Source organism: Bacillus rossius, chromosome 3 (assembly GCF_032445375.1).
Source record: "Bacillus rossius redtenbacheri isolate Brsri chromosome 3, Brsri_v3, whole genome shotgun sequence".
Classification (NCBI taxonomy): domain Eukaryota; kingdom Metazoa; phylum Arthropoda; class Insecta; order Phasmatodea; family Bacillidae; genus Bacillus; species Bacillus rossius.
This window is the reverse complement of record NC_086332.1, coordinates 96132630-96148998: the sequence shown is the minus strand read 5'-3', so window position 1 is coordinate 96148998 and position 16369 is coordinate 96132630. Positions and strand designations below refer to the sequence as shown.

Sequence of the window (16369 nt, the reverse complement as noted above, 5' to 3'; positions counted from 1 at the left end):
GTGTGTACTATCGATAAAAATTAAATTTAGAGTGCGAACCATTGTACAGGTTAAACCGGAAGCTCTAAAAGCCTCGAATGTGTGATTTTCATGGTCTCTGTCAAAAATTATTTATTTTTTAAACCCACTTTGTGATCTTTCTCCAATATTGCAGGAACATAGCGTCTTTCATACATTTGTGTCCTATTAATAAAAATTAAATTTAGAGTGCAAACCATCGTACAGGTTAAACCAGTTGCTTTAATAGCCTCAAACGTGTGATTTTCATGATCTCAGTCACAAAACTTATTATTTTTTTAAACCCACTTTGCGAACTTTCTCTAATACAGTAGGTACATAGCGTCCTTCATACATGTGTGATTTTCATAGTCTGTCACAAAACTTATTTTTTTAAACCCACATTGCGAACTTTCTCCGATATAGCAGGTATGTTGCGTCTTTCATACATGTGTGTACAATAAATAAAGATTAAATTTAGAGTGCGAACCATTGTACTGGTTTAACCAGGGGCTCTAATAATACACACATGTATGAAGGATGCTACGAACCTGCTCTATCGACCGTTATGTTTACACATTTTGTGGTAAAAATATAAAAACTCAGTTGGAAATTGCCGTACTTGCGTAGAATAACTTAGGCTGCTGTGTCCCAAGCTCTCTGTTCTGGGAAGCTGGATAGAGCCGGCAGATAGAGCTAAGTTCACCACAGTCATATACCCATGAATTTATCACTGTACTTAACATCCTCTTTCAAATGATACTTTTTCCAGCTTCATAGGATCAGCCGGCACCGATGGGTGGTTGTAAAACCAGCAAAAGAGGACTCTGCCGGATGTAACTCCGCCTCAGGTATCCTCAACTACCTGGCTGAGACCAGAAATGGTGAATGGGCAGAATCTGCGGGCAACAGCGGATGTGATTGAAACCTTTATGGGGGGTTTGACTGCTGAGCCCTGGTGGTGTGGCCCAAATAGGCCAGTCTTTCTTTAGAGACATTGCCTAAAGGAATGGCATCTGCCTGCCACGGTGGGTTTGGGACACAACCAAGCCATGTGGCTGTAAATCCGTAAGAGAGCACACAGATCGGTGGAGACACCCTTGGAGGTGATCACCCCTCTCACTTGATTCTCTCCAGAGACTACCCAGTGGTCCAGGCCTACACTGGCTGGTTGTTGGTAAACAGTCGCAACAGGGTTGAAAACTATAAATCCCCGAGAGGTCACAGGGAGATTGGTAGAGTCAGAGGAATGCACTCCCCGAGGTCCTCTTGTGATTGACTACCACGTAAGACAGCACCACCAAAATTGGTGGTAGTACGAGGTGGTCCCTCTTATTGGTAAAGGATCCCCGATGAGGTTTTCTCTATGGCCCTGGACCACAATTGGTGTCGACTTCATACTTGGCAGTAGTGCCCTTATCGCTTAGGGCAAGATTGGAGTTGGAGTTCCCTAGCCTCGTGAAAAGCTGACGCAGTGAGCGGTGAAACAGCTCTGGTTACTAGCCTGGTAAACTAGGAGAGGTTGGATAGGCCTTGACCGGACCACGGGTATTCTGGGTGTTTCGAGGGGTCCCAGAATGATGTGGGAGATCAGCATGTGGCACCAGTAGTGCAGAGTCTAGGGCTAGCACATCCAACTATCTGGTTAGCCAATTTTTGATTGTGTGTATGGCGTGATTCGTTACCTACGCACGCCCATGGGGGGCCCCGGAACTTGCATAAGCGCTGGATTATTAAATAAATCCTGATTTGACTGTTATAATTAACACAAATCAAGTACCTCAAAATAAAAGGACAAGAAATCCCGTAGGGCTAATTCCAGCAGGGGAAAATGAGCCTCTTTCTTCCTTTAATAGGATCAGCCAGAAAAGTTATGAAGGTTTATGGAAAAGGCTGCACCTAGGGGAATTTTTTTTAGAAATGCCAACTTTCAAGAGTGCAATTTTTTTTAACGAGTTTAATATTATTTGGAATACTGATGAAATTTCAAGCAAAACTTATGAAATAATGACTTAATATTAATTAAACTATTTTTTTATACTGAAAAATGCCTCTTACACCCTGTAACACAAATAACAATTATTATAAATTTAATTTATAAAAATTCTAAAATGTATTTAGCAATAAAAAAGTAATGGTTGTTATATTTGCCTATGGCTACAGTAAATAAATTTCAGGAAAATCTTAAAGAGTCAGAGGTGCAAACTTTTATTTTGCCTGGATGAAATGATTTGGAATGAACCAATATGATATACTGGTCCAGCCATTTTGATTTCATTTTCCCTGGTTTTATGAATTGACTACACATAATATAATTATTAAAAACGCCGAGCCGGTTCTTTAAACTAGGATATTTTCTTGGTTTGTAATATATGTCTCATCTCCAATGACCTCGCTGTGTGACAGAAAAAAGTAATATTAAAAAAAAAATTGGAATTCAGCTTACTGTTGATAGAATATGTTAATACATCAATTCAACATTCAATTAGGCTCAAAGAACGCTTGGTAGAACAGTTTCGGTACGTTCGATATTCACAGGAAGGTTAAACCAACTCTGAATACGAGACTTAAAAACAGTTATAACTTTTTTTATATAAAAAAAAAGATAATATGGGTACTTAAATGACCTTCAAAAGAATCATAATATATTGGTCCAAAAGCATATTTTTCTCATTTAAGGCGTTGTGGTAACAAATGCTTCATATAACTAAGGAAGCTTTGTCTCTAAGAAACACGTGCAAATACGCGCAGAAGCAAATGAACAATGTCGAATAACAAAAGATAATAATGAAGAATCATTATTTCTAATAAAGTCCATAGCCATTGATTACAAATAAAACATAAGCAAATTCACGAGAGGATACAATGGACTGTATACGACTTACAATAAAATTAACATGGCATGTACAAAACCGGCGCAATTTCCATCCCGCGCATAGTAAGGAGCAAGAAGATTTGATCTGTACTTATAAACCACTAAGATTGGAGGGGTTGTTTTGTTTAACAAGTAGTAATTAAGTTAGCGAACATTATTTCAAACTATAATACTTACCGAAAACGACACACCAGTAATGGAATCTTTATATTCTCCAGCGGTCTTAACTACACCAGCAATGGCAGCCATGACACAAACCCAGCAGACAACGGAAACGCGTTCCTAAAACTACATTTTCACGATTTTATAATTAAAAATCACCATATACACTATTTTAGTACGACAAATTTCAAAAAAATTAATCGTTATTCTGTACTTTCTTTTCTTCAGTGAAATTAAGATAAATAATTTTTAAATATTCTAATGTATTTTGACTCTTTTTTGCAGCCAATCACGTTACAAGAATTTTGACAAACACACACTCGCACTCGCGTAGATTTTATTGCAGATGGCCGAGAGGATCACGACGTGTTTTTGTGTACTTTGAAAATAAATGTTTTTGTTTTTGAAAATTTAGTGTTTGTGGTGTGATTTTAACCGCGTGGTGCTGCGGAGGATTCAAGAGGTGAAAGGCGATGCAGGTATGACATTTTCTGTAAATATTTAGCATTTATGTTATTTTGTAGAGGAATGTTTTACACTATCTGCATGCTATGTTGGATGTCTTAAAAAATATGATTGTGTACTTACTATCCAGATATTTACTATGCCACAACAACTTCAATTTAAACTGGTTTAAAAACATTTTTTTAGATGACTATTCGAACTACTACTATGAAAAACAGTATTTCAACTGATAGCATGTACCTATATGCCTTGTATTAAACTTATGTCTAAAACTGTGTTACTCCGGGTAATTTGTTTATTCGTGTGGCCATGGTGAAGGAAAACTGAACGTTCCAATAGTAATTTCTCTGGTGAAATTAATTTTGGGTAATTTTTTCTCAATGAAAAAGAAGTCTGATTTTAATGAATACTTGTAATGTTGCCTTATTGTCTGCAAAAGTGTGTTTTTGAATTCTCACTGGATTATGATATACTCTATAATGGGGAGGGCATTTGAAGTAGTGGTACAGGAAAATTAAAAATGTGAACATATTGAAGTGAAAGTTATCATAATCATAATAAGATTTAAATAACAGTGATTTCAATACTTTTCTTTCAGTATATACTGTTTTTTACTTTGCTAAACTATTCAATTTCCCTCAAATTCAAGGTCCTTCAAAACTATAAAGTTTTCTAGAATCCAACTCAAGTAAAAGAATATAACATTTTATTAGAGTTAATACAATTAATAATTTTTGAGTAATTTAAATGTCACTCACCTAACCTAACCAAGCTTTCAAATTAGTTACGATGAAACAGACTAGTGCATTTCTCGATTCCATAGCAGTACTAATAACGTCACCAAGATGGCAGTACTTACGTCAATACCACCCCTACATTCTTACGGTTCAAGGGGTTTTGGGTGGAGAACTATAAACAAATTATTCACTTATTGCATTATTTGAATATTATGTTTTATTGGTATCGTAAACTATACTATAGTCCCATCCCCCCCGCTCTAGTCCATTTTTTGATACTGAAATTTCATTATCAAAGACCCTATTTGTGTACATAATATAAATTACATTGGTATCGTGAATTATAACAATGATACGCCCCTCGTGCCCATTTTAATTTAATAAAAAAAGACCTAGGAAACAGCTGAGCAAAATTATAAAGTAAATACAAGTATTACCAGAGGTGGCACGAGGTGGTGAACAAGACAATTTTATACTCCCTGCACACAAGTGACTTGGGAGCTAGTGGATTGTTTCAATAGATAAAGGTAAATGATAAATAAATAAACACTACGTAAGTAGATTGGTCTATAGGTTTCCTGTTTTAATTAAAAAGGCAAATAAATCTGTTTTCTTTTTGTTTTGGTTTCACAATAAAATGGTATTTTAATAATATATTAAACTTATTAAAAGGGGGCCGGCTCGATATTATTAAAACACGTTATACTATACTGTTAACAACACAAAATTTACATTTTATAGCAGGTTAGGTTCGTCCACTCATTACTGTAACAATTTCACATATACTTATTTTATAAGTTCTATATGGCACTGCTCGCTGGTATTTATTAAGGTAATTTCTTTTGTTGGTTGTAGGGAGAAGTTATATTTTAGAATATCACCCGGGGTTTCAAATTAGGCATCTGGCCGGGAGGAAGCTCTTCTTAGAGAGAAATTAAACTGGAGGTCCTGGACAACATGATGAGTGCAATTTCGGCGCCCAAATGTTGGACCCTCAGAAACACAAGCCAAATTCCAATGAATTAGACCTGCTTCCAGACCGTCAAACACAGTCGGCGTGAAAAGGCAGACAAACTGGAATTTGGGGAGGAAATATAGACAGAAGTAACTAACCAAACAGGGTGTAGCTCCTGGACTCAGGAAATGTCTTGCACAGACATCAGAAAGGCGTGGACCGAGAAATGCGCAGATGACGCGGCAGAAATCATCACTTAGTAAGAAAAAAAATTAATAAACTTTAAACTAAAACACGACTTGTTTTCTAATTACTACTACTGACTGGCAACTACTGAATTTTCAACCTGGGATCACATCCCTTAACACAGCTGACTACATTCCTTATTCAAACGAGTTTGTAGTTGCCGCGAAAAAGCCTCTTCACAGAGGAGGCGCCGAGATGACGCGGTAAGTAGCCGAAGTCAGAGTGCCCGCAGTGGCGGACAAAACTCCTAATTAAAACGGGCGGTTGGCCCTAGGGAAAAAGAGGGAGAAGGTTCGACTCTGGACCGAACACTTCCGGAGATGACCGAGGTGGTCGTAGCCACAACTTCAGTTGTTTGCGCCAAAGGGCGACTGCTGCAGTCTCTACCGGCAGGCACAGAAATTAAACATACAATCGACTGTTACAGGACGCGAGTGGAAGGCATAGGGCCTTATGGCGCAGCGGAGCTGCTGTCTGGCGGCCTAAAGGGGACAGAAGGGGGTGTTTAGCAAGATCGCCAACAGGTGTCGTGGGTGTCAGCTCCACTCGCTGGTGACAGAGCAGACATTACTGTTTCTGCCACTAGATGTCGTGGGTGGTCCATCCTTGCACATATTTTTTCTATGGCCAATCGACCTTGAAGTTGGCCACCGCCTGGCAGGTTTACGTCAGGTCAATGATCCTGGGCTAAATTCTGAGAAGGTGGGTAGCTGTGGGGGAGACGGGGTACAAAAAACGCAACTGTGCTGGGAACGTGGGTCCACGGGATCCTCGCTCGTGCCGAGACTCGCTAGTCTCAGCGGGTTTCGGAGAAATAGAGCTTGCAGGCCAGAAGCTGCTCTATGCGATTTTAGTCATGCAGGGAAATAATGTTACAGGCCGGGAACGTGACTGTAGGCGGGAGAAATGTCATACGGGCTGCTAACGTCTACATTAGACTAGCAAAATATCAGATAGGACCTGAGAAAAGGTGCTTTGGTCCACTGGACAAAGTTTAACTAGGTAGAGTACACCAGCCTAACAAAGTGTAAATCACTCTTATGTAACCAAATTATATAGAAAATTTCCAAAAATAATTAAAAATTATAACAACAATATAAAAAAACGTGTCAAATACCTAATTTCTGGCACAACAACGTGCCCTATTTACTTGAGAGCGTAATGATACTGAAAAATAAAAAAAATTGCGAAAGATGTGAATTATAAATAAATAATACCAACGGTATATACTAGCTGGCAGGGACAGTAGTCTATTTAATGATACAGTGATAATTTTTTCTGTTATTTATTACTTTCAATAATTTATTTACTGATATCGCAAAATACAATATACCGGGCGGGACTGTAGTCTACTTCATGATACCACAATTCTTTTTCCTATAAATCATTTACTTTCAAATAATTCTTCCCCGTTTTAGCACATACAATAGATTGGGTGGAACTGCATTCTATTTCTTTATAACTGGGAATCTTATTTTTTTAAAACTATTAATTTCAACTTTTTAATTACCAGTATTGCATAAGTAATAGATTTTACCGCGTAGGACTGTATATTATGTCACGGTACCCATGAAATATCACCTTGAAAGATCTTATTTCTATTTAATGAAATACTGGTATGGCTAATTACACACCAGTCTACTTCATGATACAGAGAAGTTTTTCCTTATAATATCATTACTTTTCATTATTTATGTACTGGTATCGCAAATTATACTACACCGAGTAGGATTAGAGCCTGCTTCACGATACCACTGAAAATGTATTGGGAAATATCTTTTTCACCACATTAAATACCAGCATCCTAAAGAACCTATTTTGAAATTAAATGTACTTTATGATTACTTACCTAAACCAGTACACCTATCCCTAACTTAGCACGTATTTAGACTGCGCGGATTCATTAAGTGCGATGTGAATTTTACTGACCCAGTCTTGCATAGCACGTCTGTAAATTTCAGTTAGCACGGAATTTCCGCTGGCAAAAAGAAGTCGGGCACGACGGCACGAAGTCTGCTTTAACTTCTGTAAACAACAGATGTGCCGTGGGATACAGTTAGCCAAACAAGGTGGGAAGAGATGTGTGCGCAGATCTGACTACGCTATATGCTGTTGTACAGGCAAACATCAGCTAAGGCAAGTTAAATTGCGGCTATGAAGTGTAAAGGACCAAATGTTTTTACGTCCGCGTGTATGCCGCCGTGCCGTACGATTGTCGCCTGGCTACAGACCGGGCCGTGAACTTAGTCTAGCCAGTGGCAGGGAATTCACTCAAACAAAAGCAATGTCTGCCTATTCAGCTGCCGGTAACTGTATGTGCTTGATCAATCATAATGCATCGTGTTCAAGTATTTGAGACAAAACTATAAATATTACAGCACGCAGAGCGTTTTAAGCAAGTCAGCTGTGCGCACAATTTTATGAAATAAGGACTATTAATATAAGTTTATGTAAGTCTGATGCTGTTGGTTGTACTAGCGGGAATATATTTGACATTAGATACCGGAACAGAAATAAACAGATGATTCACATGGAAAAGGTTGTTATATGAATGTTGCGATGAAAAAAAATAATCATTGGCCTAACAGGATTGGTGTGAACCAGGTGGTGATACGCGAATAAGCATTTTAATTTTTGGATAATTAAAATGTAACTACCCGGACAGCAATATCAGTTTCACTGTCAGTAAAGGATGGTTTGGAAAGGTATGCGACGTGAGTTGAAGATCACTCCGGGGCAGGCAAGTCAGCCAGCCAACTGATGATTAAAGTAGTTAACCACGTATCTCCCTTTACACGGTGTCATATTTGTCAAAAAAAGTGCATTGGGAGGCATATAAAGATAAATGGTGTGACATTTATAGTTGTGTGTTATTCAATGCATTTATATTACATAAAGTATATTTTCCTACACAATTTTGTAACACATTAAATAAATTATCCCTGCTGTTTATAGAAACTAATGCTTCAGAATACGTGATTTGGAATAACACGAGCATTTTTAGGAACAAATTAGTTGTGCTAAGTGAGGGATAGGTGTATTTCACCTAATTAAATACACAGCTGTCATCTGACACAAACCACAACATATATATTGTTACGATTTACCGCAGGTTCTTAAAGGATAGCCCAATTAAAGATTGTATTTCGCACACAGTTTTATTTATTACCACTACTTGTCACTTACAAATAATCTAAATTGGAAAATAATTAATTACACTTAAAGAAATGTCAATTCCCCAGTCACTCGTTCCGCACACCTCGCTGGGCCGCACTTCCGGTGCAACTCTCGCCGCAGCACCCCTCGTGGGTTTCCGCCGCGGGACTCCGTCGCCGCACTCCGCCTCCGCCGTCACACCCTTCGCCGAGATCCCTCTCGACGCCTCGCTCGGAACTTCCCTCGGGACTCCGCCGTGCCCGCGACTCTATCGCCCGGAAACTCCGCCGCGGGAAAACTCCCGACTCCACTGAACTCACTCACTCTCTGCCCTGGAACCTTCGTCCAAGGACTTCGCCACTCTGCCGCACCCGCAGCACTATCGCCCGGAAACTCCGCCGCGGGAGAACTCCCGACTTCACTCCGAACTCCACTCAGACTGACTACTGACGTCCTCGGACCTATATATAGGCCCCAGCGAAATTCCAGAACTCACGAGAGCGGCCGGGGCCTGTCGCGTCATCGCGAGCCGTCCCGACGGCAGAAATCTCTCGAAAACACGTGTCGGCGGCTCGCGCAACTCCCAGCTGTCTGGTGTCAGTTACGTGTCAAAGGCAGGGCTCCGCGCAGGGAGTGCGGAGGGCTGGAGGGAGATAAAGCGGCGACCCAGGTGCGCACTGCACATCTCATGTTACGGCGTGCACCTGCGCGTGACATGGCCTTGCTAACGTTCGTAACAATATAAAGCAACTAAAAATCACAAAACTTCACATCCATTCAATCCCACTTACCTTTCATGAACATTTGTTACAAATAAACAACATCTTGCTCTTTACTAAATATAAAAACACTTATTAGTACACATATTCACACAATTCTTATACCATTCTTATAAAATTCTTAACATTTTTACTGCAGTGATTTTATACTATCAATTTTTCTCTAACAGTTAACATCATTCACTCCAAATCCAATTGCCATTTTCCATTTCATTTTCGTATCTCACGAAACGCTAACAGTTGTTCGTCCATTTACTAATAATACAATATCAATCCACACATTCTTTCTCTGAACTGTACCTTTATAAAAATTTGTTACAAATAAACAAAATCTTTCTCTTTACTAAATATAATTACACTTATTAGTACACATATTCACACAATTCTTATAACATTCTTAATACCTATTGCGTGGACCTACTTATTTATTTTCTCAATAGGTATTAAATAACGCCACTCCTACATAAATTTTTTTTACTACCCCTAAAATCACAAATTGGAATTTGATATCATAAAATGCACTTGAACCAAACCTACTCCTGGGAAAAAAACTTTTGCAAGAATTTAAACTATTTTAACAACAATTTTATATTATATATGTAACTGACCTAACATCAACCTTTCATACTAGTTATGGTCATTCATAAAACTGCAAACATTTAGCCTCCTCAAAAGTGAAACTCATTGTTTTTAAAAACATCCCCTTTACAAAACATTGCAACTTAAGCAGTGTATAACCCTATTAAAATTACATACATCATTAAAAACACAACATTTTTTGCAGTCATTGCTCATGTAGGCTAGACATTAACTTTTATCAAAAAAACTGTTGCACCATTAATTAGATGAAACATTATTATGGTCAATATCACATAAATTAATACAATATCAGATCAACTAAATCATTACAAAGTGCACCACTGCCTGCCATGATTTTTTTCACAACTATCAAAATATGAAAAAAAATTTTTAATGTCTGTGATAATATCAATTTAAGGGTTTATACTCTAATGGTTAATTTAGATGTTTTACTTTGAACAAGTCTCCGGACTCGGCAGGGCGCGGGTCTCTCTTGCAGGTATTGTTGGCATTGGATTGGTGTACTAATAAGTGTAATTATATTTAGTAAAGAGCAAGATTTTGTTTATTTGTAACAAATTTTTATAAAGGTACAGTTCAGAGAAAGAATGTGTGGATTGATATTGTATTATTAGTAAATGGACGAACAACTGTTAGCGTTTCGTGAGATACGAAAACGAAATGGAAAATGGCAATTGGATTTGGAGTGAATGATGTTAACTGTTAGAGAAAAATTGATAGTATAAAATCACTGCAGTAAAAATGTTAAGAATGTTATAAGAATTATGTGAATATGTGTTCTAATAAGTGTAATTATATTTAGTAAAGAGCAAGATGTTGTTTATTTGTAACAAATTTTCATGCTCAAAATTAATAAACTACTGTGCAGCGGTCAGCTTCTACTGTCCGCGCACGTTGGCTTTCCCTCCCCCTCCCTCCCCCTCCCTTCCCCTCCTCCATTGGTTTCCTTGTTCCTCCCCTCCTTTTCCCTCCCCTCCTTATTCCTCCCCTCCTTTTCCCTCCCCTCCTTATTCCTCCCCTCCTTTTCCCCTCCCTCCTTCCCCTTCCTTGCCCTCCCTCTCTGCTTGTGTGCTTCCTTTGACGTTTCTGCGGCGGGTCGGCCAGTCGTCTCCGGGCTCGGCAGGGCGCGGGTCTTGCTTGCAGGTATTGTTGGCATTGGATTGTTGGAGCGCGGTGACAGTTCCTTTAGGCCGTGTTAGCCATGTAGCTTCTTTCCTCTCCATCTTGGTTAAATTTTTATTTCGGCATGTCACTTCTAAATTTTGTTTCGGGTAACTGTGCGTTTGTTTTTGCTTTGTGCCAACCATGCCAGTTTATATCTGCGCCTTGTTTGTTTTCCTTTTTTGTGTCCGTGGCTTGCCGCGTTTGACTTATGTACCGCCCTTATTATTTTTACTGTGATTGCCGTTTTAGATTTCCTTATGACGTTCTGCCGGGCCTGCTGATGATGGCCGGTCGAGGTGCGATGCTTAGTTTTTGTTTTGTGGTACTCTCATCGCGCAGGCTGATCGTTCTCTACTTTGATATGCATAACAGTAGACACGGGTGTTTCTCTAGGTCCTCGCGCGTGTTTGTGCGGTGTTCGTTCTTGAGTTACGCCGTTCTTTGTTAGGGCCCTTTTTGCCTGACCTGATACTTCAGTTCGAGTGTCGTTTGACTCCGCGTTTGCACGCGAGTTTGTTGCGTGAGTTATGTTGCATATTTTTTTTGTTTGTATGTTGAATTCGTGATAATAAATTTAAGAATGTTACCTCCCCCGCAAGGCCTTGGGACTCGTCTTACTATTGAGCTAGGCCATTCTAGAAGGTTTTAGTGACCTTGAGCCTGTTTGAGTGGTTTATTGATCTATTCCTGGTATTGCCGATGACTGCACATACTGTCTATTCTCACTAGTGTAACTTATAATTTATTGAGGATTAGCCTCCAGTTTATGTTGATGCGACTTATGTGTAAATGGCCATTTGGGCTGTGGGACCGTGTGGTTTGTTATATACACATGCTTGTTCTTTTCTATGTTGTACTTTGTATGCGGGTTTGTTCTCCTTGCGGGGTTGGAGGCTGTGTCCTCTCTCCCATTGTATTACCTTGTTTTGATTAATTGTTTTTGCAAATAAAGGGCCATTTGACATGAATATTTTGGGTGTCTTTCATGTTTGCTCACTTCATCCTAGCTCTGCTTTCGTCCCTAACTGAAGGGACGCATTCCAGTTTGGTATTCCCTGCGGTTCGGGGGATTTTTTTGTGATTTGCCTGGAGCGCTGAGGTAGCACGCTGCGGTGGGGGCTTTTCCCTCTCCGTTAGCCTGCAACTGTATGCATAAAATAAACAACTTATAGAAAATGAAAATAACCCTAATTATTGAACATAAAAACATATGGGATATTAAATATATACTAACAATTACAAGGGAATTATAAATTTGTAATTATGTGGATAACTATTTTTAATCCATTGATACAACCATAAAAAAAAAAGTTTGTCATTCGCACAAAAAATGTACTATATTCAACATTTTCCAAACGGTATATTAATATAAACAGACTACAGGGAAATAACATCTTTCTCAAGGAAAAATCTACTTGCAATTTTGTAATTTTTTTTACAGATTCATCAAATTTAATTAAAAGCAATCAAAAATACTTAATTTGGTGAGCTGCAATGTTAGACATGTTTATAGTTAGAGTCCGGGCCCTCTGGGTTTTGATAGCTGGAATAGCCTTCACGTTGTTGTGATGCAGTGCAATGCTTCTGACAGCAGCCAACCACATTTTGGTTTTGTCAACTAAGCCATGAGAATGATTAATTTCTTGCTCCTTCCCTTCCTTTTTGAAGTCTTCACAGTCCAATTATTTTGACAATGAGCTCATTGGTAATAACAATTGTGGTAGTTACATTTATATATGCAGTTTATTGAAAAAAAAAAAAAAACAGTTAAATTACCCTGGTTCATACATTTTTTAAAAATAAATAATTATTAATTAGCAAAGACTATGAAACAAGAAAATGTTAATTTTTGTAGCTGTATTTAAAAATAATAAATATCTGCTAAAACAAAAATTAATTTCTTGCAAGTTGTTTTGATTTTCGTAGTGTTTCAATATTAGTCGTGGCTTTTCCTTGAAAAATAACCCAAAATGTTATTTTTTAGTATTAAAAATGCTTCTTTTCTGTCCAAAAAAATGGAGTTGCTATTCCTACTGGATTCTAAAAAGCACTAGATTGTGAATAGGGTGATAGTCCAGGGAAATAGTAAAGTAAGGACCATTGAAAAAAAAAAAAATTTGTATGAAAATTATTAAAATTATTATAGCAAGTAAATTATAGAAATACTATTTATTCATTTTGTAACCAGCTTAACCACATAATTTTACGAGACTTCAAAACCCTTGCTTCCGAACTTCTGGGTTTTTTAGAATCCTGTCAAAATGAAAAACATAATTTTGTAAGAATTCATACATTTTATTATTTCAACTATTTATACACAAATCTAATGCATGTTAAAGAACCATAAAAACATGCAAGAAATGTGTCAGAAACTTGTCATTTAGATCTGTCATTATAACTGTGTATTCTTTTACATTTGTCTATAAAACATCTGTTACACCATGAATTTGGTGAAATATTCAGTCAAGCTTTGAAATTGGAGCGTGGAATGTGAGTTGGGTTGGTGATTGAAAAAAAAATTAGATTTAACTGTGCAAATAATAAAAAAAACCAATAGTACTGAATATTGATTTCTCTCAACACACTTCTACATTATTCATACTATAAGACTTAATTTTCAAATAATTCAGTGTATTCTTAATTTTTGTTTGTCATTCCATTGAGGACATCATGGGTTATCTAGGTGATATTTGGCACTGATATTGATAAGGAAATTTTTCTCCAATAATTTAGTAACACAGCAATTGGAAACCTCATTTGGATACAAACTTCTAGTTAACTTGTAAACTTGTTTAATGCTACCTTCATAACCTCGAGGGGATTTATAGGTTTGGTTTGTGCAGTGAGTTCATTTCTACAACCCATTTTAGTTTTCTATTCCTGGACATTTTTACATTTTATGGCTTCATCTAGTGCTTCTTTAACAGTTTTAAACTAGATCATCAGGTTTTGGAATGCTTCATCTGGATAATATGTTTGTTTTGTAATATATAGTCTATTTTACATACAATTATATAAATTTTTGTCTTTTTCACAGAAAATACCATTCATTTTCATTGCTTAAGCTTATATTATTTTGATTAATATCCTGGAAAATCCATTGATTAGGTTCAGTTTCATATTCATTTACATCTTGGTGCATAATTTATGTCTATAGATATAAATATTCTTATTAACCAGTGTTAAGAAATCCTGATTCAAATCTTAAGGCATTGATATTCAAATCTCAGTTGATACCTAAGATTTTGAATGTACCACACCCATTTCTTGCGATCTGAATTACCTATGTGATACAGACCTGAGACTCCTACAGAGGAATTGAAGAGTAGTACCTAATTCAAAAGGGACGAAGTACCAAAACCCTGATTCCGAGAAATTTAGAAAAATGTAGCAAATACATTTACTTATTGGATGATAATGGAAATATAATAGCAAGAGGGTTTGTCATTAGCTCCCTTTTAAAGATCACAGGGCATGCTATACAAGATATTTGGGTTTTAGCACTTTGTTGCTTTTGAATTTCAACTCTTTATTATTCTGAATATACTTTGGAGTGTTAGAATATGCAATACTTGATAAATAAATTTAAAAAAATAATGGGGTTGTGTGGTGGCTTTTGTAGTTCAATTCCAACATGTCCTAGAATGTTCACTTTATTAAAATTTCTTCACTTATTACTGTAAAATGTCAGTGCCTCTTTGTAATGAACATTTCAATTAAATAATTTTGCGACAGTGAAGGGTTGTAGAACTTCATTCAATTAAACATAATTCAGATCTTCTCCATTAGTATTAGTGTTCTTCAGCTCCACCTTCAAAGACATGAGAAGCAGTTTAGACCATATATCGTATATGTTTTCAACTTATTTTTTCATGATGAATCTGCAGCCAAAGTTTATCTGATTTTCTTCTGATATCTTTGTCTTATAATGTTAGGAATCCATCTGAACCAAGCTACAGAGTAACTCATAAATATTTTATTTCATCTTTTCCTATGACTTCCACTCGAAACAGGCGTAGTATTTTTCTCTGTGTTCTCCGATTCTTCCATTGGAAGATTGTTGTTCACTACACTAACTACTTTAAAATTAGAAGGCGATACTATGCAGGATGCCTACGTTAGAGACATTTGACATTTGGTTAATATTTATTCAAAGTCCTTGAACCTTTCCAATTTGACCGTTTTCATATTGCTGCATCTGAAAAACCTACCAAATGAATGTCTATGAAACCACCCCAAGCATGTGCATCGAACTTTGTTACACACTTACCAAACAAAACGTTATACTGTCAATGCCTTGTGCGTAGGGGCGACTGGGAATTGTTTTCAACCTGTCCAAATACCTAACATTAATAGGAACTTTATGTAGGCAATTCCCGAATTTCTCTAGCCATGGAACGCTAGTGTTCCTGTTTCATTGGTCACTATTTTTTTTACCTGATTTTTTCTTCATCCAGCACATGGTAGACAAAAATCTGCAGTAGGCCTATAATCTAAACTTTTTACTTCAGTAACACGTCTTCCATCAAATTAACCTGCTGTGATTTCCAACCTTGGTACAGGCCTAAGGAGTAAAGATTTTCTTTGAAGCAAAAGTCATGCATTCATTTGAATGATCTGCATCTTGATGTTACCCTTGTACACCACTGTATAATTATTTCTGTATTTTTACCTAATTTTTCACACTGTTATTTTCATGCAGGTTTTTCTCCTAAAACATGAATGTGTGTAGGTTGTGTAGAACAAAAGGTCAACTATACCTATATGTTATTTTATAGGATTATTTTTTAAGTTTGATGAGCAAAATATAAGATCTTTCTACCTGCAGCATATTATTTAATTTTACTCTTGGAAAGAGATGTCTATTTTACAAAAATTTTTGTTTCTTTTGTTTTCAGTGTTATTTTTGTTTTCTGGGTACTATTCGAGGAATTCCTTAAATGCTTTTGTGGAGCAGAAGACGTGGAATCATTATGGTGAGTTCTTGATATATTTGCGAAATATCATGTTAGCAATTACTGAGTCTTTTAAGTTACATTTATTACCAGAATTCTTATCAACACAGTTTATTTATTTTTAATACTGGTGTGTGTATGTGAGTGTGACTGAGATTGGGAGCAAATATTTATTAATATTAAATGTCATAAACAAGAGGAAAAATGAATGGTGACTTTGTGTGTGTGTATGTATATACAAATGTCATGATGATAATGGATGATAATGACAACAATAT

The 16369-nt window shown here is 37.0% G+C and overlaps 2 protein-coding genes across 3 annotated transcripts in view; one reads left to right on the top strand and one right to left on the bottom strand.

Moving 5' to 3' along the window:
- LOC134531054 (protein arginine N-methyltransferase 1-like) overlaps positions 1 to 3377 on the bottom strand; it is a 38975-nt gene extending 35598 nt beyond the window's left edge. The window contains exon 1 of the mRNA XM_063366567.1: positions 3050 to 3377. Within this exon, the coding sequence (XP_063222637.1) occupies positions 3050 to 3121 (72 nt within the window). The 5' untranslated portion in view covers positions 3122 to 3377. The remainder of the gene's footprint in view (positions 1 to 3049) is intronic.
- The window catches only part of LOC134531052 (AT-rich interactive domain-containing protein 4B), a 186464-nt gene continuing 173418 nt past the window's right edge, over positions 3324 to 16369 (top strand). The window contains exons 1-2 of one of the 2 annotated variants that reach the window (XM_063366564.1): positions 3324 to 3513; positions 16035 to 16112. In XM_063366564.1, coding sequence (XP_063222634.1) covers positions 16077 to 16112 — 36 coding nt within the window. In that variant the 5' untranslated portion in view covers positions 3324 to 3513; positions 16035 to 16076. The remainder of the gene's footprint in view (positions 3514 to 16034; positions 16113 to 16369) is intronic. The other variant, XM_063366565.1, reaches the window with a different exon arrangement.